The sequence below is a fragment of the Salmo salar genome, chromosome 16 (assembly GCF_965601325.2).
Source record: "Salmo salar chromosome 16, fSalSal1, whole genome shotgun sequence".
NCBI classification, from domain to species: Eukaryota; Metazoa; Chordata; class Actinopteri; order Salmoniformes; family Salmonidae; genus Salmo; species Salmo salar.
Window position 1 is genome coordinate 26,844,218 of NC_138306.1, and position 27,739 is coordinate 26,871,956.

General features: G+C 44.3%; 1 protein-coding gene across 2 annotated transcripts in view; it reads right to left on the minus strand.

The window, feature by feature from the left end:
* Positions 1-13,105: 13,105 nt before the first annotated feature.
* LOC106573450 (semaphorin-3E) overlaps positions 13,106-27,739 on the minus strand; it is a 51,096-nt gene continuing 36,462 nt past the window's right edge. The window contains exons 3-17 of one of the 2 annotated variants that reach the window (XM_014148510.3): positions 22,600-22,659; positions 21,905-22,024; positions 20,796-20,889; positions 20,004-20,120; positions 17,462-17,604; positions 17,200-17,314; positions 17,016-17,085; positions 16,770-16,914; positions 15,968-16,193; positions 15,636-15,727; positions 15,468-15,509; positions 15,068-15,234; positions 14,751-14,818; positions 14,411-14,544; positions 13,106-14,313 (exon numbers count right to left, since the gene is read on the minus strand). In XM_014148510.3, the coding sequence (XP_014003985.3) occupies positions 13,771-14,313; positions 14,411-14,544; positions 14,751-14,818; positions 15,068-15,234; positions 15,468-15,509; positions 15,636-15,727; positions 15,968-16,193; positions 16,770-16,914; positions 17,016-17,085; positions 17,200-17,314; positions 17,462-17,604; positions 20,004-20,120; positions 20,796-20,889; positions 21,905-22,024; positions 22,600-22,659 (2,136 nt within the window). In that variant the 3' untranslated portion in view covers positions 13,106-13,770. Of the gene's footprint in view, positions 14,314-14,410; positions 14,545-14,750; positions 14,822-15,067; positions 15,235-15,467; positions 15,510-15,635; positions 15,728-15,967; positions 16,194-16,769; positions 16,915-17,015; positions 17,086-17,199; positions 17,315-17,461; positions 17,605-20,003; positions 20,121-20,795; positions 20,890-21,904; positions 22,025-22,599; positions 22,660-27,739 lie in introns of both variants that reach the window. The other variant, XM_014148509.3, reaches the window with a different exon arrangement.

Genomic DNA, 27,739 nt, shown 5'->3' on the forward strand with positions numbered 1-27,739 from the left:
TGATAGGAGACTGGCGCAGGAATACAAAATATTTTTATTTTATTTCACTACCCAGAATAGCATTCGTCATCATCATGATGGGGACAAAGCCCAAGACAAAAACGTATATACAGTATGTAACCCAAACAAAGAGCGAGGTGTAAACCTTAAGGGGACGAGACCCGTAATAACAATACACGGGACGAGACCCATAACAACAAGTGCACACGAACAAGCAAGCCGATACAACAGAGCACAGGTACTCACAAGACCAACAGACATGGAACAATAATCAGCAAGGACAATGGGAACAGAGGGCACATATATACACATACTAATAAGGGGGAATGGGAACCACGTGTGCGTAATGAGACAAGCCAGTCCAGGGTTGGTGGTAATGAAACAATTCAGTGACGCCTAGAAGGCCGGTGACGTAGACCTCCGGAGCTGGTGAATGGAATGAGCAGCAGTACCGAGGGAATCTGTGACAGTGTTGTTTAGTGTTTTCCAATTGTCCCAGAAGTGATTAGAGTCTATGGATTCTTCAATTACATTGAGCTGATTTCTGACGTGCTGTTCCTTCTTTTTCCTGTAGTGTATGTCTGTATTGATTTAGTGATTCACAGTAGTGAAGGCATAGACTCAGGTTCTCTCGGTCTTTATGTTTTTGTTTGGATAGGTTTCTCAATTTCTTTCTTAGGTTTTTGTATTCTTCATCAAACCATTTATCATTGTTGTAAATTTTCTTTGGTTTTCTGTTTGACATTTTTGGATTTGATAGGGAAGCTGAGAGGTCAAATATACTGTTAAGTTTTTCTACTGCCAAGTTTACACCTTCACTATTACAGTGGAACGTTTTGTCCAGGAAGTTGTCTAAAAGGGATTGAATTTGTTGTTGCCTAATTGCTTTTTTCCACACTACACTCCTTGCATCTATAGCATTTCTTAATATTTTTCAGTTCCTTTGGATTTGATGCCTCATGATTGAGTATTTCACTGTTCAAGTAGACTGTGATTTTGCTGTGATTGGATAGGGGTGTCAGTGGGCTGACTGGGAACGCTCTGAGAGTCTCAGGGTTGAGGTCAGTGATAAAGAAGTCTACAGTACTACTGCCAAGAGATGAGCTATAGGTGTACCTTCCATTGGAGTCCCCTCAAAACCTACCATTGACTATGTACATACCCAGCGTGCGATAGAGCTGCAGGAGTTTTTTTGTTTGTTGGTTATGTTGTCATAGTTGTGCCTAGGGGGGCATATGGGGGAGGGAATGCTGTCACCTCCAGGTAGGTGTTAGTCCCCCTGTGTGCTGAGGGTGTCAGGTTCTTGTCCGGTTCTTGCATTTAGGTCACTCTCTCTTTCTCTCCTGTTGTCACTCTCTACCTCTGAATCACTTGCTACCTGTTGTTTTCAAACAGCATCTTCCCCTCTGTATTTCTCTCAAGTGCTGTCCTCTCTTTGTTGTAGGGTGTCTCTCATACCAATTTAGTAATTCTCTTCCTTTCCCTTGCTCTGTGAATTGCCTTCAACCCACCCGCTCTCTTTGAAAGGATTGTCATCTAGGAATGAGTCACAAGATCGTCATCCTCCGGTTTTTCTTTCTCTTTGTCTCTATTTCTCTCTGGCCCTCACTCATGAGTCATGAGGAGTGTAAGTGGGGAGGACCTCAGTGCAGCTGATGGATCGTGGGTTTTTCTCACATCCCTCACACACACACACTAAGTGACTCATTGTGAGTAAGAAGTTTCAGTGTGACATCGACATGCACCACACTCAACCACACTCACACACGAGGCAGCGACTGGGGTCATTGCGAACTGTAAGGCATAGTAGGGTCAAATTGGGGAGATGTTTTGACTGCTAAGGGCTAGAGCTGTGCACTGACAGCTGTCTCTACAGAAATAACTCCAGACATGTTTCTCCCAGTGGGTCTGTGTGTGTGGGTAGGTGGGTTTACATTGTGTAATTATCTTGTGTGTTTTTACTGTTTATTGTGTGTGTGTGTGTCTGTACTGTGTGTGTGTGTTTAGTGTGTATGCATGTGTGTGTGCAGTTTGTGCCTTTATACTGTGTCTGTTTTCGTACTGTGTGTGTTTGTACAGTGTAGGTGTTTGCACTGCATGTATTGTTTTACCGCTGTGTGTTTGTACAGGTCCCCTCATTATTCAGAGTCCTTGGTGTGACCTGATATGAGAGTGAGACTAGTGTATATCTGATGGCTGATAATCTTCTCTCCTGTCTCTGTTGCTTGCTGATGAACTTTGATAGAACTGGATTTGGGATTTAACCTTCATTCATCACTCATGCACTAATAACATCGAGTGACAGGCAGCTGGGAATGACTTGCCACTATATCTCTCTCTCTCTCTCTCTCTCTCTCTCTCTTCCCCTATCGCTGCTGTCAGTACAGAAACTTCAATGACACAGGATCATCTTAAAGGGATGGCTTGATATTTTGGCAAGGAATCCCTTTATCTACTTCCCTATAGTCAGATGAACTTGTGGATAACATATTTGTGTTCAGTTTGAAGGAAGTAGCCAACTAACGTTACCGCAATTGCTTACTAGCGTTATCACAATGATTGGAAGCCTATGGGAACAACTAGCATTCTAGTTGGCATTGGCTCGTGAAGCAACCTCTAACTTCCTTCATACTGAATGCAGAGACATGAAAATGGTATCCACCAGTTCATCTGACTCTTGTAGACAATTAGAACATCATTTATTGTAGATTTTATTGCCAAAATCCCAAACTATCCTTTAATAATTATAATTCATAGTAAATAAACAAAAAAAGAAAGCAGCCCTTGATGTGGACAGGTGCTGACTGCTGCTTCTAAACTCTGTGTAACGTCGCCGTAAGGAGTGGACCAAAACGCAGCGGGTATATTAATCATCTTCTTTATTTATTGAAGGAAAAACACTTTAACAAAACAAACGACGAAAACAGTCCCGTAAGGTGCACAGACTACACAGGAAACAACCACCCACAAACACAAGTGAAAACGAACACACTTAAATATGGCCTCCAATTAGAGACAACAACAACCAGCTGCCTCCAATTGGGTCATTGACAAAACTAACATAGAAATAGAAAAGCTAGATAAACACATAGAAATAGATAACCTAGAACATAAACCATAAACCCCGAAACACACAAAACAAATACCCCCTGCCACGCCCTGACCAAACTACAATAACAAATAACCCCCTTTTACTGGTCAGGACGTGACAGTACCCCCCCCCCCCAAAGGTGCAGACCCCGAATGCACCTCAAAACAAAAACACCACAAAAAATAACCCCAACTTAAAAGGAGGGAAGGGAGGTTGGCCACCGTCAACGACGGCTCCCGTGCTGCAACCCCCCCCAATCCTCCAACTACGGAGGTAGCTCTGGCTCTGGCCTTAGTCCCCATTCTAACCTGCCCACCCCCGCTAAAGGCTAAGGGCTGAGGTGCGTCGCTCGAGACCTCGGCTGAGGAGCGTCGCTGCAGGCTCCGGACTGTGGGCCGTCGCTGCAGGCTCCGGACTGTGGGCCGTCGCTGCAGGCTCCGGACTGTGGGCCGTCGCTGCAGGCTCCGGACTGTGGGCCGTCGCTGCAGGCTCCGGACTGTGGGACGTCGCTGCAGGCTCCGGACTGTGGGCCGTCGCTGCAGGCTCCGGACTGTGGGACGTCTCTGCAGGCTCCGGACTGTGGGACGTCTCTGCAGGCTCCGGACTGTGGGACGTCTCTGCAGGCTCCGGACTGTGGGACGTCTCTGCAGGCTCCGGACTGTGGGCCGTCTCTGCAGGCTCCGGACTGTGGGCCGTCTCTGCAGGCTCCGGACTGTGGGCCGTCTCTGCAGGCTCTGGACGGTAGAACGTCGCCGGAAACACTGGACGGGGAACTGTCGCCGGCAGCTCTGGACGGAGAACTGTCGCCAGAAGCTCTGGACTGGGAACTGTCGCCGGAAGCTCTGGACGGGGACTGCGCACTGAAGGCCTGATGCGTGGGGCTGGCTTAGGAGGCACCAGACTAGTAACCCGCACCACAGGGCTAGTGCGAGAAGCAGGAACAGGACGTACTGGGCTGGGCAGGCGCACTGGAGGCCTGATGCGTGGGGCTGGCTTTGGAGGCGCCAGAACAGTAACACGCACCACAGGGATAGTGCGAGGAGCAGGAACAGGATACACTAGGTCTTGAAGACTCACTGGAGGTCTGGAGCGCACAGCCTGCACAACCCGTCCTGGCTGAGTTGTCACTGTAGCCCTGCACAGGCGGTGTGCTGGCACAGGGCGAACTGGGCTGTGCTGAGGAATGATGGCTGCTGTGTGTAGAGCAGGCGCAGGGTAGCCTGGGCTTAGGAGATGCACTGGTGGCCAGATGTGCTGAGCAGGCATACTCCTTCCAGGCTGGATGCCCACTCTAGCACGGCACTTGCGGGGGGCTGGTATCGACCGCACCGGACTGTGTATGCGGATGGGCGAGACCGTGCGCACTTCCGCATAGCACGGTGCTCTCCACGCCAAACGCTCCCCATAATAAGCACAGGGAGTTGGCTCAGGGCTAACCCTTGGCCCAGCCAAACTACCCGTGTGCCCCTCAATTTCTTTTGTGGGGGCTGCCTCCTCACCTCCTGAAATGGAGGATATAATGCCTCGTACCTCCGTCATTCTGCCTTTGCTACCTCCAGTTCCTCCTTCGGTCGCCGGTACTCCCCAGCCTGCCTCCAGGGTCCCTTTCCATCTAACATTTCCTCCCATGTCCATGACTCCAAATAGCTCTCCTTCTGCTCCTTCCTCCGCTGCTTGGTCCTTCTTTGGTGGGTGGTTCTGTAACGGTTGTCGTAAGGAGTGGACCAAAATGCAGCGGGTATATTGATAATCTTCTTATTTATTGAAGGAAAAACACTTAAAGAAAACAAATGACGAAAACAGTCTAATAAGGTGCACAGACAATACTGGAAACAACCACCCACAAACACAAGAGAAAACTAACCCAACTAAATATGGCCTCCAATTAGAGACAACGACAACCAGCTGCCTCTAATTGGAGGTCATTACCAAAACCCCAACATAGAAATAGAAAACTAGATAAACACAGAAATAGAAAATGTAGAACATAAACCAAAAAACCCGAACCACACAAAACAAACACCCCCTGCCACGCCCTGACCAAACTACAATAACAAATAACCCCTTTTACTGGTCAGGACGTGACACTCTGGCCCTATAACAAAGAACAAACAGAAAAAACTATTATTTTCTACTGTTTGAGTACTGGTACCTCTTATAGAAATACCCACTATATCAAATCCACAACAGTACCGACACCTTTTTTCCATACTTGTGAAATATTCAGAACTAGCATAGCATATAATAAAGACTTCCACTTATACAGTTGAAGTCGGAAGTTTACATACACCTTAGCCAAATATATTTCAACTCAGTTTTTCACAATTCCTGACATTTAATCTTAGTAAAAATGAGGATCACCACTTTATTTTAAGAATGTGTAATGTCAGAATAATAGTAGAGAGAATGATTTGTTTCAGCTTTTATTTCTTTCATCACATTCTCAGTGGGTCAGAAGTTTATATACACTTAATTAGTATTTGGTAGCATTGCCTTTTCATTTTTTAACTTGGGTCAAACGTGTTGGGTAGCCTTCCACAAGCTTCCTACAATAAGTTAGGTGAATTTTGGCCCATTCCTCCTGACAGAGCAGGTGTAACTGAGTCAGGTTTGTAGGCCTCCTTGCTAGCACACGTTTTTTCAGTTCTGCCCACAAATTTTCTATAGGATTGAGGTCAGGGCTTTGTGATGGCCACTCAAATACCTTGACTTTGTTGTAGTTAAGCCATTTTGCCACAACTTTGGAAGTATTGCTTGGGTTCATTGTCAATTTGGAAGACCCATTTGCGACCAAGCTTTAACTTCCTGACTGATGTCTTGAGAAGTTGCTTCAATATATCCACAGAATTTTCCTACTTCATGATGCCATCTATTTTGTGAAGCGCACCAGTCCCTCTTGCAGCAAAGCACCCCCACAACATGATGCTGCCACCCCTGTGCTTCAAGCCTCCCCATTTTTCATCCAAACATAATGATGGTCATTATGGCCAAACAGTTCTATTTTTGTTTCATCAGACCAGAGGATATTTCTCCAAAATGTTGATCTTTGTCCCCATGTGCAGTTGCAAACCGTTGTCTGGCTTTTTTTATGGCGGTTTTGGAGCAGTGGCTTCTTCCATGCTGAGCGGCCTTTAAGGTTATCATATCAAATCAAAGTTTATTTGTCACGTGCGCCGAATACAACAGGTGTAGACCTCACAGTAAAATGCTTACTTATAGGCTCCAACCAATAGTGCAAAAAAGGTATTAGGTGAACAATAGGTAGGTAAAGAAATAAAACAACAGTAAAAAGACAGGCTATATACAGTAGCGAGGCTATAAAAGTAGCGAGGCTAATTACAGACACCGGTTAGTCAGGCTGATTGAGGAAGTATGTACATGTAGATATTGTTAAAGTGACTATGCATATATGATGAACAGAGAGTAGCAGTAGCGTAAAAGAGGGGTTGGCGGGTGGTGGGTGGGACACAATGCAGATAGTCCAGTTAGCCAATGTGCGGGAGCACTGATTGGGTGGCCAAATTGAGGTAGTATGTACATGAATGTATAGTTAAAGTGACTATGCATATATGTTAAACAAAGAGTAGCAGCAGCGTAAAAAGAAGGGTTGGGGGGGCACACAAGTGATGTACTGGGCCGTACGCACTACCCTCTGTAGTGCCTTGCGGTCAGAGGCCGAGCAATTGCCGTACCAGGCAGTGATGCAACCAGTCAGGATGCTCTCGATGTTGCAGCTGTAGAAACTTTTGAGGATCTCAGGACCCATGCCAAATCTTTTTCGTTTCCTGAGGGGGAATAGGCTTTGTCGTGCCCTCTTCACGACTGTCTTGGTGTGTTTGGACCATTCTAGTTTGTTGTTGATGTGGACGCCAAGGAACTCAAAGCTCTCAATCTGCTCTACTACAGCCTTCTCCACTCCACCACTATGTCGATATAGGACTCGTTTTACTGTGGTTATAGATACTTTTGTACCTGTTTCCTCCAGAATCTTCACAAGGTCCTTTGCTGTTGTTCTGGGATTGATTTGCACTTTTCGCACCAAAGTACCTTCATCTCTAGGAGACAGAACGCGTCTCCTTCCTGAGCGGTATGACGGCTGCATGGTCCCATGGTGTTTATACTTGCATACTATTGTTTGTACAGATGAACATAGTACCTTCAGGCATTTGGAAATTGCTCCCAAGGATGAACCTTGGGAGCAATTTTCTGAGGTCTTGGCTGATTTCTTTTGATTTCCCCATGATGTCAAGCAAAGAGGCACTGCGTTTGAAGGTAGGCCTTGATATACATCCACAGGTAAAACTCCAATTGACTCAATTAGCCTATAAGAAGCTTCTAAAGCCATGACATCATTTTCTGGAATTTTCCAAGCTGTTTAAAGGCACAGTCAACTTAGTGTATGTAAACTTCTGACTCACTGGAATTGTGACACAGTGAATTATAAGTGAAATAATCTGTCCGTAAACAATTGTTGGAAAAATTACTTGTTACATGCACAAAGTAGATGTCCTAACCGACTTGCCAAAACTATAATTTGTTAACAAGAAATTTGTGGAGTGGTTGAAAAACGAGTTTTAATTACTCCAACCTAAGTGTATGTAAACTTCCGACTTCAACTGTATGCATTAGCCCTAGATGACAGACAGGGGGCGCTGTTTTGTAGCCGCTGCACAGCCATTTTAGTGCTTTTTAGCAGAATTGGTCAGGAGCCCGTCAAACTGCAAATTTACATTCCAGCGCCATTCTCAACATGAGAATATATTGAAGTGGGTAAAACAGTATGTAAACATAATTAAAGTGATCAGTATTCAATGACTGTGTACAAAGGCAGCAGTCTCTAAGGTGCAGGGTAGAGTACTGGGTGGTAGCTGGCTGGTAACAGTGACTAAGTTCAGGTAGGGTACTGGGCGGAGGCTGGCTAGTGGTGACTGTTTAACAGTCTGATGGCCTGGAGATAGAAGCTGTTTTTCAGTCTCTCAGTCCCAGCTTTGATGTACCTGTACTGTCTCCGCCTTCTAGATGGTAGCGGGGTGAACAGGCCATGGCTCGGGTAGCTGAGGTCCTTGATGATCTTCTTGGCCTTCCTGTGCCACCGGGTGCTGTAGAGCGTCTATATGCTGGGCTGGGTGCTAAGGGTGTCAACCTCCTCACGGTAAATGCTGCTGCTGAGTGCTTTTTCCTGCACCATTTCAGGTCTGATGAAGGCCATTTAAGCTGAAACTGTTATGGTGCAACAGCTTGTACCTGAGTGACAGTGCTACTGTGCTAAGACACAGAGAAGGGTAGCTGTGTTGCTGTAGGGAGGTGGCGAGAGGGAGAGGGGTTAAGAGGTTCATAGCCCGTTGCTATGGTAGCTAGTGGAACAGATCAGCTGTGTGAACTCATCCTCAGCTCTGTGTGTGTGTGTGTGTGTGTGTGTGTGTGTGTGTGTGTGTGTGTGTGTGTGTGTGTGTGTGTGTGTGTGTGTGTGTGTGTGTGTGTGTGTGTGTGAGAAAAACCCATTATCCATCAGCTGCACTGAGGTCCTCCCCACTTACGCTCCTCAAGATTCATGAGTGAGGGACAGAGAGATATAGAGACAAAGAGAAAGAAAAAGGGAACATTCCTAGATGACAATCCTTGATTCGGAGGTAGAGTGACAACAGGAGAGCGAGAGAGAGCGAGGGAGAGAGAGAGAGTTGGGGGTGGAAGGAGAGAATGGGGGGGTTCTACTAAGCTATATAGTTTCAACATAAAAATAAAAATAAATGATCAGATTAATCTCTGCATGTCTGGCAGACATATCAGTGTGGGTGACGGATCACCACCTCAAGCTGAACCTCGGCAAGACGGAGCTGCTCTTCCTCCCGGGGAAGGACTGTCCGTTCCATGATCTCGCCAGCACGGTTGACAACTCCATTGTGTCCTCCTCCCAGAGTGCTAAGAGCCTTGACGTGACTCTGGACAACACCCTGTCATTCTCCGCTAACATCAAGGCGGTGACCCGATCCTGTAGGTTCATGCTCTACAACATTCGCAGAGTACGACCCTGCCTCACACAGGAAGCGGCGCAGGTCCTAATCCAGGCACTTGTCATCTCCCGTCTGGATTACTGCAACTCGCTGTTGGCGGGGCTCCATGCCTGTGCCATTAAACCCCTACAACTCATCCAGAACGCCGCAGCCCGTCTGGTGTTCAACCTTCCCAAGTTCTCTCACGTCACCCCGCTCCTCCGCACACTCCACTGGCTTCCAGTTGAAGCTCGCATCTGCTACAAGACCATGGTGCTTGCCTACGGAGCTGTGAGGGGAACGGCACCTCCGTACCTTCAGGCTCTGATCAGTCCCTACACCCAAAGAAGGGCACTGCGTTCATCCACCTCTGGCCTGCTCGCCTCCCTACCTCTGCGGAAGCACAGTTCCCGCTCAGCCCAGTCAAAACTGTTCGCTGCTCTGGCACCCCAATGGTGGAACAAGCTCCCTCACGACGCCAGGACAGCGGAGTCAATCACCACCTTCCGGAGACACCTGAAACCCCACCTCTTTAAGGAATACCTGGGATAGGATTAAGTAATCCTTCTAACCCTCCACCCCCCCCCAAAAGATATAGATGTACTATTGTAAAGTGGTTGTTCCACTGGATATCATAAGGTGAATGCACCAATTTGTAAGTCGCTCTGGATAAGAGCGTCTGCTAAATGACGTAAATGTAATTGTAAATGTAAACATATTTTGGGCCTTACTGCTATTAGCCTGTACAAACGCATTGAATAACAGATTCACTACATGGAACAACAGACAGTCACAAAAAAGAAATCTAAAGGAAGTTTGTTCAACCTCTTGAGCGTCTCGTCCCATAAGCGGGATCAAAATCCAGCGAAAACTCCTAGCGACATTAGCATAACGAAATTTAATTTAATTCTTTTTTCAAATATAGGACTGTCTCATATCGTTTTATAGATACACCTCTCCTGAATCGACCCACGTCGTCCGATTTCAAAAAGGTTTTACAGGAAAAGCAAATCATTAGATTATGTTAGAGGAGTCCATCGTAAAAGCAGCAACATAGCCATTTTCCGACCAACGACATGCATCACAAATAACCAAAAAACAGCTAAATGCAGCACTAACCTTTTACAAACTTCATCAGATGACACACCTAGGACATCATGTTACACAATGCATGCATTCTTTTGTTCAATAAAGTTCATATTTATATATGAAAACAGCATTTTACATCGGCGTCTGACGTTGACTAACTATTTTCCCGTCAAATGCATCCCGGGAAACAGTGCTACAATTTACTGAATTACTATTCGAAAACATTTTTAAAATGTAATATTGTCATTCTAAGATGTATAGATGAATATCTCTTGAAAGCACCTGTCATACCAGATTTAAAAATAACTTTACTGGGTAATCACACTTAGCGATAAAAGGGGATACGATACTCAGAAAATGAGCTAGTAAACCTAGCTCGGCGCCATCTTGGAACAATCGCATATCACATCTAATCTTGTATAATATTGTCAATAATCGCTTACCTTTAGTTGTCTTCATCAGAAAGCACTTCCAGGAATCCCAGGTCCACAACAGATGTATTTTCGGTCGAAAAAGTCCATCCTTTATGTTCCATTAGCTTGCTGTTGTTAGCGCGTCTGAATGCTGTATCCAAATGCTCTGCCGGGCGCGGGACAGCCGTTTCGAAATAAAACATTTTTTTCCCATTTTGGTTCGTTCAAACATGTCAAACGTTGTATAACATAAATCTTCAGGGCCTGTTTCAACAAGAGAGCCAATAAGATTCGAGGGGGACGATTGTATTGTGTTTCAAAACGTTTCGAAAGGTGGGGGTAGACAGGGCCGCCGGCGTCATAATGGTGATGGCCCTCCCCCTGTGACCAATTTCCAACGCGTCTCAGTCACTCAGTTTCGACAGTAGAAGGCTCAAAACACTTTGTAAAGACTGGGGACATCTTGTGGAAGCAATAGGAAGTGCTCAATGAACGATAGCTCACGGTGTGAATAATAGGCAACGATGTGAAGTTGAGTCCACAATTCAGAATTCCACTTCCTGTTTCAAGCGGTCTCGGAGTTTTGACTGCCATATGAGTTCTGTTATACTCACAGACACCATTCAAACAGTTTTAGAAACTTTAGGGTGTTTTCTATCCACAGGTATTCATTATATGCATATCCTAGCTTCTGAGTTTGATTAGTAGGCCGTTGAAAATGGGCACGAATTTTTTCCAAAATGCGCTGTGGCGCCCCCTATCCTAGGGTAACGTCAAGAGTTAAGTGTCTGTCCTATATCTGAGCATTATTAGAAAGATCAGGACACCTTTGTTATTTTTCTGCATGTATTTAGACCCTTATTTTTGGCACTAAACAGTCTCCATAAATTCTTCTAAAGATGTTTGGACCCAGGGAACCTTCAGACAAGTGTTGTGCTGTCCGTGGGATTTTGTAAGAAGACAGATTTTTGGAATGTCTCATGGTCTGACAAACATCGCTCTCTCTCATCTTTCACCAGATGTGGAAGTGCGGCAGACAGATGTTTTATTATTGTAATTCAATATCCGTGGTGGCGCTGGCATCGACTCCAGGGGGGTTAAATAAAGGTAGGGGCATGGATCAAAAAGAACTGTCAGTATCTGGTGTGAACACCATTTGCCTCATGCAGCGATTCCCATCTCCTTCACATAGAGTTGATCAGGCTGTTGATTATGGCCTGTGAAATGTTGTCCCACTCCTCTTCAATAGCTATGCGAAGTTTCTGGATATTGGCGCTGGAACGCGCTGTCCTACACGTCGATCCAGAGCATCCCAAACGTGCTCATTGGGTGACTCGTCTGGTGAGTGTGCAGGCCATGGAAGAACTGGGACATTTTCAGCTTCCGGGAATTGTGTGCAGATCATTGCAACATGGGGCAGTGCATTATCATGCTGAAACATGTGGTGATGGCGGCTGATGAATGGCACAACAATGGGCCTCAGGGTCTAGTCACGGTATCTCTGTGCATTCAAATTGCCATTGAGAAAATGCAGTCGTATTTGTTGTCTGTAGCTTATGCCTGCCCATACGATAATTCCACCGCCACCATAGGGTCTCTGTTCACACCATTAAACCGTTCGCCCACACGACACCATACAGTACATCTGCCAGTTATTTAACTAGGCAAGTCAGTTAAGAACAAATTCTTCTTTACAATGACGGCCTACCGGGGAACAGTGGGTTAACTGCCTTGTTCAGGGGCAGAACAAAATATTTTTACCTTGTTAGCTCAGGGATTCAATCCAGCAACCTTTCAGTTACTGGCCCAACGCTCTAACCACAAGGGTTTCTGCCCAGTACGTTTGAAACTGGGATTCATCCATGAAGAGCACACTTCTCCAGCGTGCCAGTGGCCATCAAAGTTGAGAATTTGGACACTGAAGTCGGTTACAACGTTGAACTGCAGTCAGGTCAAGACCCTGGTGAGGATAACGAGCACGCAGATGAACTTACCTGAAATGGTTTCTGACAGTTTGTGCAGAAATTATTCGGTTGTGCAAACCTACAGTTTCCTCAGCTGTCCGGGAGGCTCGTCTCAGACAATCCCGCAGGTGAAAATGCCGGATGTGGAGTTGCTGGGCTGGCGTGGTTGCAAGTGGTCTGCGGTTGTGAGGCCGGTTGGATGTACTGCCAAATTCTCTAAAACAATGTTGGACACAGCCTATGGTAGAGAAATTAACATTAAAGTCTCTGGCAACAGCTCTGGTGGACATTCCTGCAGTCAGCATGCCAACTGCACAGTCCATTAAAACTTGAGACATCTGTAGCATTGTGTTGTGTGGCAAACTTGCAAATTTTAGAGTTGCCTTTTATTGTCCCCAGCACAAGGTGCACCTGTGTAATGACAATGCTGTCTAATCAGCTTCTTGATATGCCACACGTGTCAGGTGGATAGATTATCTTGGCAAAGGAGAAATCCTCACTAACAGGGATGTAAACAAATTTGTGCACAACATTTGAGAGAATTAAGATTTTTGTGCGTATGGAACATTTCTGGAATCTTTTATTTCAGGTCATGAAACATGGGACCAACACTTTACATGTTGTATTTACATTTTTGTTCATTATTAAAACTCTTAGTAAGAGAACATTCATGATGATGATGAGTGCTGAATAATGTAATTTAAAGACTTCAAAGAAGACTCCATATAAAAGAGGGATTGTAATGGAAACCTGATCAATGTTATGCTGTCAGAATATAAAACGGTTGATTTCCTCCAATAGGTTTGAATATTCATGAGACAGGCTCCTCTGTCTAGCCAATGACATGCTTGGATGGTCACTGTGGCGTTCTTCCTTATTTGGGAGGGAAAATATGGCGACGTAGATTGTCTTCTTCTATGGTTATTATGAACCCCCATCTGTAGCATCACTACTGACAGCAGAGAGAGAGAGAGAGAGAGAGAGAGAGAGAGAGAGACTCATCTAGATGTTCTCAATCTCCGACATGTCACACCAAACTAACTGATAAAGTATAGTAGGAAATACTTGCATACATCATCAACTTTACCAACTATACAGTAAAACAATAATACAGTACAATGTCCAGTTTAGTTAATCAATTCTAAACCACTACTAAACTCAAAGCACGAACCAACACACACCATTGTGTGTGTGTGGTTGTTCTGCCCTCTCTCTCCCTACTCTCAGGTGTCCATGGTGTGTCTGGGGGATCTGTGTGGCTCTCCCCTCCCCCTTGCCCTCCTCTCTCCTCTTCCCAGTGGCTGGGTGTATCTAAGTTTGGTCTTCCTGCGTCTTTTCTCTGAGCACCAGACCCTCTCACAGTACTCCTCCAGCCGCTGTGTATCCCGATATCCTATAAGCTGGAGGAACTCCTTGTACCACAGCCGAGAGGTAGCTGGAGCGGGGGCTAGGGAGGACCCTGGTAGGGCTCCTGGTAGTCTGGAAGTGGGGTCAGAGTTGGAACCAGTGTGGAGGTCTGGAGGGGTATCTATGGGAATGTGACAGGAGGTTGCTGTGGTCTCCCCTTCTTCCTCTCCTTCCTCCCCTGTCCTGTGTATCAGGGCACTGACCCTCTCCCCTCCCAGCACATGTAGCGTGACCCTCAGTAGGGTGTGGACATAGCCGTGTTCTACCGTCTGACACACGTACATGCCAGCGTCCCCAATCCGCACAATCAGGAACAACAACCCGTGGGTCGTTATGAGTACACTCTCATCACCTCTGACCTGGGGGAGGGAGAGAAGAGGGAGGGGAGGTAAGGAGAGATGGAAAAGGAAGAAAGAAAGGAGGAAAGTGGTGTGTATGTATATATGTCTGTCTCACCTTCTCTCTGTCTGGACCTCTCTGTATGTACCACAGAACTCTGGCCTGTGGAGAACGAGGGGTACACTCCAGTAGAGTACTGTTATTCTCTACCCCATACACCTGCCTCTCCTCCGCACCCTGATACTTCTCCCCTACACACACACACACACACACACACACACACACAAACACACACACACAATTCAGCAGTGACCTTTCTGTTACCTCAGCCAGGCCAAAGGCCATTGGCCAAGGAGTAATTACTTTCTTCCCCCCTCCTCCCCCCCCCGCCCCCCCCACCCCCCTCCCCCCCACCCCACCCCACCCCACCCACACACACACAAACACACAGACTGACCATCAGTCTGCAGCCCATTGCATAGCTGTACAGCGTTGCCATGGAGAACATCCTGTCGTCTGAATCGTCTGCTGAGAGAGAGAGGGGGAGTGATGGAGGGTGTTAAATGGGCATTTGGGAAAGTGAGATAAGGACAGAGTGGCATCAAAGGGAAGACAGGGAAGGGATGATGAGAAAGAAGAAGGGGATTAGGGAGGATAGAGGTGCTAATGATTGCTATATGATGCCTCTGCGCCACTGTGCACATGTGCATATGTCTGTGTGTGACTGTACATGCCTGTGTGTCTTTGTGTATGAGGTGTGTGTTTCTGTCTCACCTCTTGGTGTAGACCCCAGCAGGGTAGTATCGTGAGCAGGTGAGTCCGTCCCAGGCACAGTAAGGATCCCTGGCTAGGCAACAGTCGGCACACTCTGACCCGTACAGTTCACATTGATGGAGCCTCACCTGAGCCACACCCACCTCAGAACCCACATAGAGCTGTTGCTATGAAAACAACAACACAGGGACCAAAATGAACAGAGGTACACATTTTTGTAAATATCAACATCATAAATCGTTTTTGTACTGTCATTACATTTCCCGACATTCAGATAATCAATACATTGTCATCTTGTGGCTAGATGAAGATACTGCAGTTTTAAACAGCCATGCTTCAAAACAATGTTAGTAACTATGTTATTAAGTTAAGATTTTAACATGATAAGTAGTTGTCATACTCGTTTTGCAGATATGATGATCTCAGTTATTGGCACAGGGACCTAGAAATAAATAACATGAAAACATTTTGATCTTCCACAAACAAATGAAATTGTCGAGTGCCAAGAATGTGTAATTGATGCAATGGCCATCTTTTGCCATATGGTGGCGCTAAATAACAACAGTACCTTGAACACCTGCAGTTCCTCCAGTAGCACTTCCTCTATGGTGTCTGTGTCTTTGTTGTAGATGCTGATAACCTTCAACACAACAGAGTCGTCTACGGGAGAGAGTATTAAGTGATGTAAATATAACACCTTCACCAATACAACCACCCAGGACATCCAAATAGAAGAGAGTCAAAGGCTTTGTTTTGGGATGTCAGTGCCTGTCTGTCTGGTAGGCCTATCTTACCTTCCTGTAGATTGTGATTGTAATGCTGTATGTGATCAGTGGAGGGAGCTATAACCTTGGTGATACACAGCACTGGATGATCATAGTGTAGTGTCAGTGTGCGTACCTCTGCCTATGTACAGAACGTGGTAGTGTCCGTCCTGGGCCTGGACGCGGTCCACAGCAATCTGGGTTAGTCTCCTCCCTCCTGGCTCCGTCTGCAGTAGGACAGGTTTTTTGTGGAGGGGCAGGACCGGGATTGACATGACGGGGTGGGAACGCACGAAACGCAGAACCTCATCAGGGAACTCCTTAGAACCTGAGAATCCACCACCGTTCACCTTACTGGCACACTGGAGAGAGAGAAGAAGGGAAAGAGATGGAGAGGGAAAAAGGATAGAGAGGGAGAAAGAGAGAGAGGAAGAGAGTGGAAGAGGGGGGAGAAGAAACATATGAATAAGAAAATAGCATTACACTGTCAAAGACTCGAATGGTTACTATTGAAGCTGTATGTTGCAGTATAATGATAGCACCGATTATCCTCTTCTCTGATGTGACCTGCAGAGACAGCTACAGTAGCTCTGACATTCACAGGAAATGTTGTATAACGACCTGTAACACTCTTTCTCTGCAAAGGGCAGCTGCCACAGACACAGGCATAAGGGGAGTGCTGTGAATGTACAATGCTGCTGCTGCTGGAATATCACATTTTTGAAAGACATTGTTGAAGGTATATTGTTTGGATATACAGTATGGAGTTTGCTGTAATGTAGGTGCAACTCTTAAGCAAATTCCTAAACTACCATTTTCTTGTGTTGCACCAACTATGCAGTGCATGGATCCTTACTTATCGGGTATGGAGAGCCAATCAGGTAATGTAGAGTCTATTGATAAGTCAGTAGATTTTGTAGCTGTAGGTTGTAACTCACACATCCGGGGCGTGGGTAGGGGACCCGGCCTTTGTATGGGGTCCAGCGGTGCTCTGGTCTCTCCCGGTGTGCAAATTGGCCATTGAACGCTGCTCGCACAACATTCATGTGGTACACACACACTGCATAGCCCCGGAACACAGCACTGAGGAGGGGAGGGGTGTAGGTAGAGAGAGAGAGAGAAGATATTCAATACAATATACCAGTACATTTTTTGAAAAAACACACGTGACTCTCTCAGCAGACCTTGTAGTACTGAAGAGGCCAAATATCTCTGGATTCTTCTCATCCTTGTTCTTCAACACAAATACATCCTCTGAAATGAAACACACATGGGAGAGAGAAAGAGAGAGAGATTTAGGGTTCCATTAAGTGAAAGTGCTATAGGTGTATCCCCTTCTCTAGGAAACACACACGAACACAGCCGTACCCAGCTCGTCGAAGTGTGTGTCGATGCCGTTGGATCCAGCCACGGAGCAGATGAGACGGGTCTTTAGGAAGGAGCTCCAACGATTCACCAACATCCTCTGACCTCCTTGGTCATTCTGAAGGGAGGGGACGGAGGGTGAGGGGAGAGGAGAGGGGGAAAGGAAATAGATTAGAATTGGAAGGAGGCGAAGGAAGGGAGGACATGATACAGTATATGGATAGCTGGCATGCAGGATAGAACAGAGCATTTGTGCCGTTCTCACCGCACAGACCCGTCCCACCCGGGTGTAAACAGCCTTGTTAACCCCCTCTGCGTCCATCCCTCTCTCCGTGAAGAAGAAGTAGACCTTGTCATCATCTCTGTCATCGTTATCAGGAATCACCACCGACCCAATGAACTTAGGCTCTAGAGGAAACATGACAGTTTCAGAAAGAGAATGTGACCGCAGGATTACAAAGTTCACTTTGCTGCCAGGAAAATGTATCATACTTCTACATTTATGTAGAGAGCATATACAATATAGCATGTGAAAAGGCACTGATACTAATATTATTGCAAATACTTGTGTTACTTTAAATTGATACTTTGCATCACCACCTGGTATGGCAACTGCTCGGCATCTGACCGTAAGGCGCTACAGAGGGTAGTGCGAATGGCCCAGTACACCTATATAATAGGCGGTGTTAGAGGAAAGCACATAAAGTTGTCAGAGACTCCAGTCACGCAAGTTATAGAATGTTTTTTCTGCTACCGCATGGCAAGCAGTACCGGAGTGCCAAGTCTAGGACCAAAAGGCTCCTCAACAGCTTCTACCCCCAAGCCATTAGACTGCTGAACAATTCATAAAAATCGCCACCGGATAATTTACATTGACACCCCCCTCTTGTACACTGCTGCTACTCGCTGTTTGTTTGTTACCTATACATAGTCACTTCGCTCCCACCTACATGTACAGATTACCTCAACTAGCCTTTACCCCTGCACACTGACTCGGTACCGGTGCCCCCTGTATATAGCCTCGTCATTGTTTTTCTTATTGTGTTACTTTTTATTATTACTTTTTATTTTAGCCTACTTGGTAAATGTTTTCTTCTTCTTGAACTGCACTGTTGGTTAAGGGTTTGTACTGTAAGTAAGCATTTCACGGTAAAGTCTACACTTGTTGTATTCGGCGCATGTGGCAAATAAAGTTTGATTTGATTTGACACACATGGAATCCATGAGTTCATCTGACTCTGGGGAAGTAGATAAAGGGCTTCATTGTCAAAATTCTAATACGCGAGATTCTGGCAATTAAGCCATTTTTCTACCTACCCAGAGTCAGATGAAGTCGTATGGATACCATTTTTATGTGTGCAGTATGATGGAAGTTAGAGGTAGTTTCATGAGCCAATGCTAACTAGTGTAAGGCCAGGGTAAAGAACGATTGTCCATGGACACTGCGACTTCAGATATTACTCAAGGTTTAATTATTAGAGAAATCAAACAACTTCAATGGACAAATTACATGAAGGAAAAATAATATGAGCTGAGAGCTGGCACTTGGCACCAAACTCTAAACTAGAGCTACCCCAGCAACCCCTGATCTTTATACCCCAGAGCCCCAGCATCTGGTATAAAAATGAACGTTTTCCAATTATGGTCCCACGGTACTCCCTTTGCAAAAGAAACATAGAGTCTCTCTAAATGCAACATGCAACATACAACAATATCGCTACAACATTAAGATGACATGTAGACCTGACTAGAATATTCACAGAAAGTAACACAACAGCACAGTATGAAATTATCTTCATTCTTTCTTTTTTTTAAGCTAGTGTGTGTGTGTTCCTTCAGGTCCATGCCCACTCAATGAGTGAATGATGACTAGTATGTCAGGTGGCCTGGATGTTGTTGATAGGCCCATGTTGTAGTGTGCTACCATCGCCGTAGTGCTCTAGGCACCTCTTGCTCCACAGCAGGTATCCCCAGTCACTGGCCAAGCCTGAAATGCCTCTGCAAAAGGCCCCACAGGTACACCACCGAAAGTCTCCTTTTCGATCTCTTCCTTTCCCCAAATGACACCACCCACAGTTAGCATGTAGGAACTCCTCCTGTCCAGAACTTGTGAGGTAAAGCTAGCTCCTATCTAGCCAGCTAGGTAACTAACACACAGAGATGGTCATCTAACATTAGCTAGCAAAAATAGCATGTAGACAATGGGCAAAACAATGTCCAACATAATACTTTTCAATAAAAACATTGGCAGACAAAATACAGGCACAAGGGTCCCACGTTGCTTGAAGTAGTCACAGTAACCAATGTTGAAGTCCTGCTGTCATAAACATTGCTGATGTCACTCACGATGAAACTCTTTAGCACAGAACCACCAACCAGGTCGGAAAACTCCAGTACATCGACAAGCTAGATAGGGAGAAGCTCCAAATCAGCTCCAAATGCAGTTAAGAAAGTCTAAAACCCGGCGGAGTTCGTTAGCTTCCAGTCTTGAAAGAACCCCCGCTGTCACCAGATGTAAGGACGGGGTAAAGAATGATTATCCATATCCGCGGGCTTCAGATACTCAAGGTTTAATTACTAGAGTAACCAAATGCCTAAAAACATATTTTCACTTTGTCGTTATGGGGTTGTGTGTAGATGGGTGAGATAAAATTTTTTTTACTCTTTTGAATTCAGGCTGTAACACAACAAAATGTGGAATAAGTCAAGAGGTATGAATACTTTCTGAAGGCACTGTAAGTGTGGGTGAGTACCAGAGATCAAACAGAAAGTAATAATGAGATAACCATTCATTCCTGGCCACTGACCGTTGAGCTGTTGTCTGTTGTCTCTCTCAGTGCGTGTATAGCTTTGGTTGTTCAGTCGACACAGAGCTGCATCATTTTCCCAGTAGTCTGTATACAGGCCAATATACAGCTCTCCTCCTAACACACACACACACACACACACACACACACACACACACACACACACACACACACACACACACACACACACACACACACACACACACACACACACACACACACACACACACACACACACACACAGAGAACCATAATAAACCAGATGTTTCATCAGTTAACACCTAATTTTCCACACATGAAATTAAGAACAAAATTACAGTCAATTGCTAATTATGTTTTGGAATTTTTTGTTTGGTAATTTATCGCAATCTGAAAATAACGGATTTATAATTAGTTATTTCCACACGGTGGCAGCATTGTGCTAAAACTAAACCTGCCTCTAAGCCACCGTTTCCCAAACACGTTTTGTTTTTGCCCTAGTACACAGGTGTTCAAATAATCAAAGCTTGATGATGAGTTCATTATTTGAATCAGCTGTGTAGTGCTAGGGCAAAAACTGAAACGTGCACCCCTTGGGGTCCCCAGGACCGAGTTTGGGAAACGCTGCTCTAAGCACTGTGCAATATACTCAATAACAGCAATTCTACTAGAGTATCAGTCTTCTAATAGGGTTAGGGTTAAGTGTGCCTGAGACAGAGAGTTATTGAGAAAATAACATATTATGAAACATACAAGAAGGTAGAAAGTGAAACAACAGAAGTGATAATGTCTTGTAGTGTGTGGTCTTCTTACTGTCCAGGGTGGAGGTTACGGGGCTGTTGTGGTCATAGGGACATCTCCCTCTGCCACTCTCTACACTCTGCTCCTCCAGCTCAAACTGTCTGGCCTGGGGACCAAAACGTATCAGTGAGAACACACACACGCATGCTCGCTCACACATGTACACACACACTTCGTAAAATGGCCTGTTTCCAAGTACGTGTTGGTGTGATGAAATGTAAAAAAAAAATTGAATCATGGTGTCACATATAAACAAGTAAATTAACAGTATATAAAGCAGGGACAATGAAGAGAGTGGGGGGCTTGACAAGGGTGAGGTGTGAGTGTCACGATATGTTCCGACATCTAGCAACCGTTATTAGAAGTACCTCTCAGCAAACAGGGGGGGGGGATGTCTCAGGCCTGACACAGTGGCAGTCAGATTGCTAGTCTCTATTAACACCCCTGTGTTACCATTATCAAACAGTCATGAGATAAAGCTGCTTGTGAGTCATCACAGATACAAGTCTGTAGACACTCTGAATGGCAAGGAAGTGACAAGAGTCTTCAGATAATTAGCAGTACGAAACAGGGGTATTTGGTGTAGTGACACACGGACATCCCTGAGCTTGACCTTAGCCATAGCATGTTCTGTTCTTTATTCTGACTGTTGTCTTGTGGGAGACTGGTTTGTTTTCCCTGCTGGTGCTGTTGTCACAGGTCCTCTCAGACAGACAGGGGGTGATATAAATTAAACTCATTTACAATCCAGACAAACACATTCCCTCTTTCTCTCAGAGGACACAAACTAACTATCAGTACCAACTTCCTCTTTCTCTTCTCCTCCCCCTCTCTCCTCTCTCCCTTTCTCTCTCAAAGGACACACAAACATCAAAAATGTCACACCTTGTGTCTCTGTGTGTATCTCCTTCAGATGAATAAACAAACTCCCTGTCTCTCTCTGAGGAAACATAAATTGACCATTGGGCGTGTTGAGGTTTTTACAGCTCATTCAGGAAAGACTGCCTGTGTCTAAAGAACAGATGACGAGACTGAGCCAAAACAGCACCATGTCCTTCTATATGTTCGCATATCAACCTTATTTGCAATAACTCCAAGGAAAAAATCCCAAACCTGCTCACCTGCCCTGCATGTCCCACCCTGATGGTAGCACAGAGAGGGTTAAATGCTCCTGTTCCACAGGCCAACAGGTGGGTTGTGTTAAACTGCTGCAACACCTTGATGTAGTTAGCACACTCTGGCTGTAGGGGAGGGGGGAGAGGGAGACAGAGGGGAGGTTAAGTAGGTAGGTAACTTGAAGTGTATGGCCGTGTCCGAATATCTGTACTTGCATTTTAAATTGTTGGCGGATTAGGTATGCGAAAATAGATACTTTTATAGTACAGTATGTCATTATATATATATTTTTATGAGTAGGCTTTAAATGTCAAGATATCACACTAATTTCGGGATTTTATCTAGTACAAATTCCTTTCACGCTATTGAGGAAGATAATTGTCTTTTCAGAACCATGTGTTTAACACAGCTGATAATCAGCTGATAATCATGAGGCTGTGCTGTACCAAAATGCGCAAATGGCGGGAAACAATGCAAATGCTCATTAGATGTCGCATTCTCAGTATGGGTGAGCCTAGTATTTTGATATTTATTATTACTGCATACATTTTTGCTAAACAGTACGTTCTAAATAGTACATAGTATGAATAGCACACAGTATGTAGTGTCAGTAAGTAGTAGGCAAGACAGATATCGGACACTGCATATATCTAGGGTAAACTATGACAGATGCAGATGTAGAATGAGCAGATTCTGTTACCTTCTCTTTACCCTTCATCATACAATCTTCTACCTGCGACTCAGAGCTGGCCCAGTCAATCTGATGAGAGATGACAATAAATAAGACATGCATACGGACATGCACACACACACTCACACATGCACACTTTCTGTCTGCTTAACTAGTGTGCAGCATAACATCCTGTAATTAATGTTTGTTTATGGGTCGACTGAACCACAAAAGGTCTCCATAACCATCATAACCATCCTGAAGTGTCTGAACTACACTCTTAGAATTAAAACTTCCTCGAGGAACCCCTCTGAAAAGAGTCTTCAAGGAGCTCTTTGAGGAACCTTTTTGGGATGGAAGGGTTCAATTTAGTACCTTTTTAATAATATATTGCAGAGGTGGCAGCATGGCTTACTGGAGGCGGGGTTTTCAGATAGTTATTTTTGGGCACCCGTTAGAGTAAATGTCATTCTTGTTCATCATGTTAAGTTCGTACACTGCAAATGTCAATTTCCCTTGAATATATGATATATGATATATTCTCATATAATATAAACAATGCTGATTACATATAGTAATACAGTGGTAACTATTCCAACTTTGGGATTTGCTTAGGCTCTTGAGGAACTCATTCCCCCCTGTAAGCCTCAGTGAAGCTACAAAACTATCAGTGTTCAACCTTAACATGTGATGACAATAGAACAGAACAGATGAACAGGAATAACATTTACTTGAAAGGGTGGCACAAAAAAATCTATCTAAAAGCCAGGCCCCTACTAAGCCATGCCTCCAGTCCAAGGTTCCTCCAGGAACCCATTACTACATTAAAGGAAATCTAACTTTTGGTATTTGTTGCATTAGTCCATTGTTGATTTGATTTGAATTATTAGGATCCCCATTAGCCAATGGCAATGGCGACAGATAGTCTTAATGGAATCTGACACATTAACGAAAAATACATTACAGACAAAAAAAATACTTTACAATTTACATACATTTAAAAACATGAGCGTGTAATGTGTGTGTATGTGCTCATCTATCAGTTACACACATGTCAGTACATACACACAACAAGTAGGTCACATGGGGAGAGGCACTGTGCCGTGAGTTGTTGCTATATTTGTTTTTTTAAACCAGGTTTACTGTTCATTTGCACTATATAAGATGGAAGAGAGTTCCATGCACTCATGTCTCTGTATAATACTGTATATTTCCATTCATTTGTTCTGGACCTTCGGACTGTTAAAAGACCCCTGGAGGCATGTCTGGTGGGGTAAGTGTGTGTGTCAGTGCTGTGTATAAGTTGATTATGCAAACAATTTGGAATTTTCCAACACATCAATGTTTCTTATAAAAACAAGAAGTGACGCAGTCAGTCTTTCCTCAACTCTCAGCCAAGAGAGACTGGCATGCATAGTATTAATAATGACAAGCCACCAGGGTCTGACAACTAGGATAGAACATTATTGAGGATAATAGCGGACGATATTGCCACTCCTATTTACCATAACTTAAATTTAAGCCAACTACAAAGTGTGTGCCCACAGGCCTGGAGGGAAGCAAAAGTCATTCCGCTTTCAAATCAAATCAAATGTATTTATATAGCCCTTCTTACATCAGCTGATATATCAAAGTGCTGTACAGAAACCCACCATAAAAGCCCAAACAGCAAGCAATGCAGGTGTAGAAGCATTCCGCTTTCTAAGATTAGTAAAGCCCCCTTAACTGGCTTAAACTGCCGACCAATCAGCCTTTTACTAACCCTTAGTAAAGTTTTGGAAAAAATTGTGTTTGACCAGACACAATGCTATTTTACAGAAAACAAATTACCAAAATACTTTCAGCATGCTTATAGGGAAGGACATTCAAGCACAGCACTTACACAAATTGATGATAAAAAGATTGTGGCTGATGTTGTGTTAGACTTCAGTAAAGCTTTTGACATTATCAATCATAGTCTGCTGCTGGAAAAACACATGTTATGTCTTTACATCCCCTTGTATATTGTGGATAAAGAGTTACCTGTCTAACAGAACACAAAGGGTGTTCTTTAATGGAAGCCTCTCCAACATAACACAGGTAAAATTAAGAATTCCTCAGGGCAGCTGTCTAGGCCCCTTACTTTTTTTCAGTCTTTACTATCAATATGCCACTGGCTTTGAGTAAATCCAGTGAGTCTATGTATGCGGATGACTCAACACTATACACATCAGCTACTACAGTGACCGAAATGACTGCAACACTTAACAAAGAGCTGCAGTTAGCTTCAGAATGGGTGGCAAAGAATAAGTTAGTCCTAAATATTTCAAAACTAAAAGCATTGTATTTGGGACAAACAATTCACTAAACCCTAAACCTCATTTATATGTTGTAATAAATAATGTGTAAATTAAGTAAGTTAATTAAGGTGACTAAACTGCTCGGAGTATCCCTGGATTGTAAACTGTCATGGTCAAAACACATTGATACAACAGTAGCTAAGTTGAGGAGAAATCTGTCCATAATAAAGCGCTTCTCTACCTTCTTAACAGCAAAATCAACAAGACAGATCCTACAGGCTCTAGTTTTGTCGCACCTGGACTACTGTTCAGCCGTGTGGTCCGGGGCCACATGGACTTTGTGATTGTCCGTTTGTGAATTCAGAGCGTTTCGAGTTCAGAGTGCAAACCGGACACTCTGGCCGATTAGTTTACTGACGCTTACTTGACACTTGACATATTCAACGGTGTTCAGCGTTCGTATATCCATCAGTTATTCGGCGCTCTCTGGCACACTCAGACGAGAGTGCTCTGAAATCAGAGTAGATGGCCAGACTGAATTTACAAATGCACCTGAAATGGTTACTTGTTTGGTGGAGTATTTTGTTAAGATATGTAGCTAGCTAGCTAGTTAGGTAAACAATGAACCATAATCACAACTCATGACGTTACTACCCTGCATGAATCTGCAGGTTCCTAACCAACCAGGTTCAATGTTAGCTAGCTAACATTAGGCTATAGCTAGCCAAGCAAATAGATCTGAGATACAAATAATAAGGTCATACATGTAACGATAGCTAGCGAGCCAGCTAGTGAGCCAGCCAGCTAACGCTTTAGCTAGCTAGGTAAATAATGATCCATAATCACAACTCATGACGTTACTACCCTGCATGAATCTGCATTTTTTACATTTTAGTCATTTAGCAGACGCTCTTATCCAGAGCGACTTACAGTAGTGAATGCATACATTTAATTTCATTCATTTTTTTATTTTTTTCGTACAGGCCCCCTCGTGGGAATCAAACCCACAACCATGGCGTTGCAAACACCATGCGTTGCAAACACCATGCTCTACCAACTGAGCTACAGGGAAGGGAAGTAGCTAACTAACCAGGTTCAATGTTAGCTAGCTAACATTAAGCTATAGCTAGCCAAGCAAATAGCTCTGAGATACGAATAATAAGGTCATACATGTAAAGTTAGCTTGCGAGCCAGCCAGCTAACGTTAGCTACCTAGCTAGGTAAACAATGAACCATAATCACAACTCATGACGTTACTACCCTGCCTGAATCTGCAGGTAGCTAATCAACCAGGTTCAATGTTGGCTAGCTAACAATAGGCTATAGCTAGCCAAGCAAATGGCTCTTTCTATGAAAATTTGAAACGTGTAATATCTGAAAATGTAGCTAGCTAGACTATCTTATCCGCATTCAATTTCATGGTTGGACGCGTCTCCTGTCGAATTCCATGGTAGCCCTTAGGTTGAAGATGTAATCTGGAGACAGGTGTTTTCTCAATCTCCTTAGCTATCATACTCAAATTCCACTGATTTCAAAACTCAGTCCTCCAGAATGTGGAGAGCAACACTTATGCAGTTTTAAGACACAATGCATTTAAAAAAGCTGCGTTAGACAGGATTACCTAGACATACAGTGGTTCTTCCTGTTAAAGTTTTGTCACACTGCAGCACACCTTGCCAGCTACCGCAGAGTTCTATGGCATGTTATTTAATTGTCAGCCATTGTTACATTAATGCTAGTTAGTGCTAGTTTGAAAACCAGAGGGCATCTTTGAGAAGCATATGATAACCTTCAATATGATGCTGTACAACGTGATGGTCGGGAGTAGGCTACAGTACTAAGAGCATAACATTTCCACACCCTAACCAATACCCAAACGGAGATAAAGACATCCAAACGGAGATAAAAAAAAAAAAATCTCTTTGATTTATCAAGACCAGTCCCCAAGCTTGTATCAGAGCAGTGTGAAACGGTGCTGAAATAGTTGACTACAGCGGGTAGACTATTGCTTAAAATACTATTGCTTCTAACTTCAATATGCTTTTTAAATAAATAAGACCTACACCCCTTTTAACATCACATCATTACTCAACACTAGTGAGACTCATGTCGCCTACGGCAGGCCTACAGTATATCGGACTCTAGGCCAATAATTAGATTCAAAGGATTGGAGGATTCTAAATTAATATGTAAGGGGTATTTTCTGTTAGAAATTCTCACAGATCGGATTTGCCCTAAGGGGCTTTTATATAATTCTAAATTACTTAATAATCTCTTTATTTATTTCATTGTCAAATAACCTAACCGGACAACGCTGGGCCAACTGGGGACCACCCTATGGGACTCCCAATCACAGTCGGACTCCCAATCACATGTGATACAGCCTGGATTTGAACCAGGGGCTGTAGTGATGCCTCTTGTACTGAGATGCAGTGCCTTAGACCACTGCGCCACTCAGGAGCCATGACCAATATGACCAATATATATTGTCCCATCCTAGAAACGTTGTTTGCAGAATTCACAGCCTGCTACACAGGGTGTTAACAGGGTTAATAATAATAATCATATTTTTTCCCCCTTCCACATGTTAATTGGGGAAATGAAAACCAGGTGTGTATGGAAACAAGACAAGACAAATGGATATATGAAAAATGGAGTGGCGATGGCTAGAAAGCCGGTGACGTCGATCGCCGCCTGAACAAGGAGAGGAGCCGACTTCGGCGGAAGTCGTGACACCTCAGGGAAACAGTCGGATCTGACAGCCAGTCCTACCGACTCTATTGGCCAATAATTATTATTACACGTGTGTATAGTGCTGGAGAAAAATTAGTAATACATTATGGAGACAATTTTACGTAGCCTATGAGATGTTACGGAAAGTTGGGATTTGA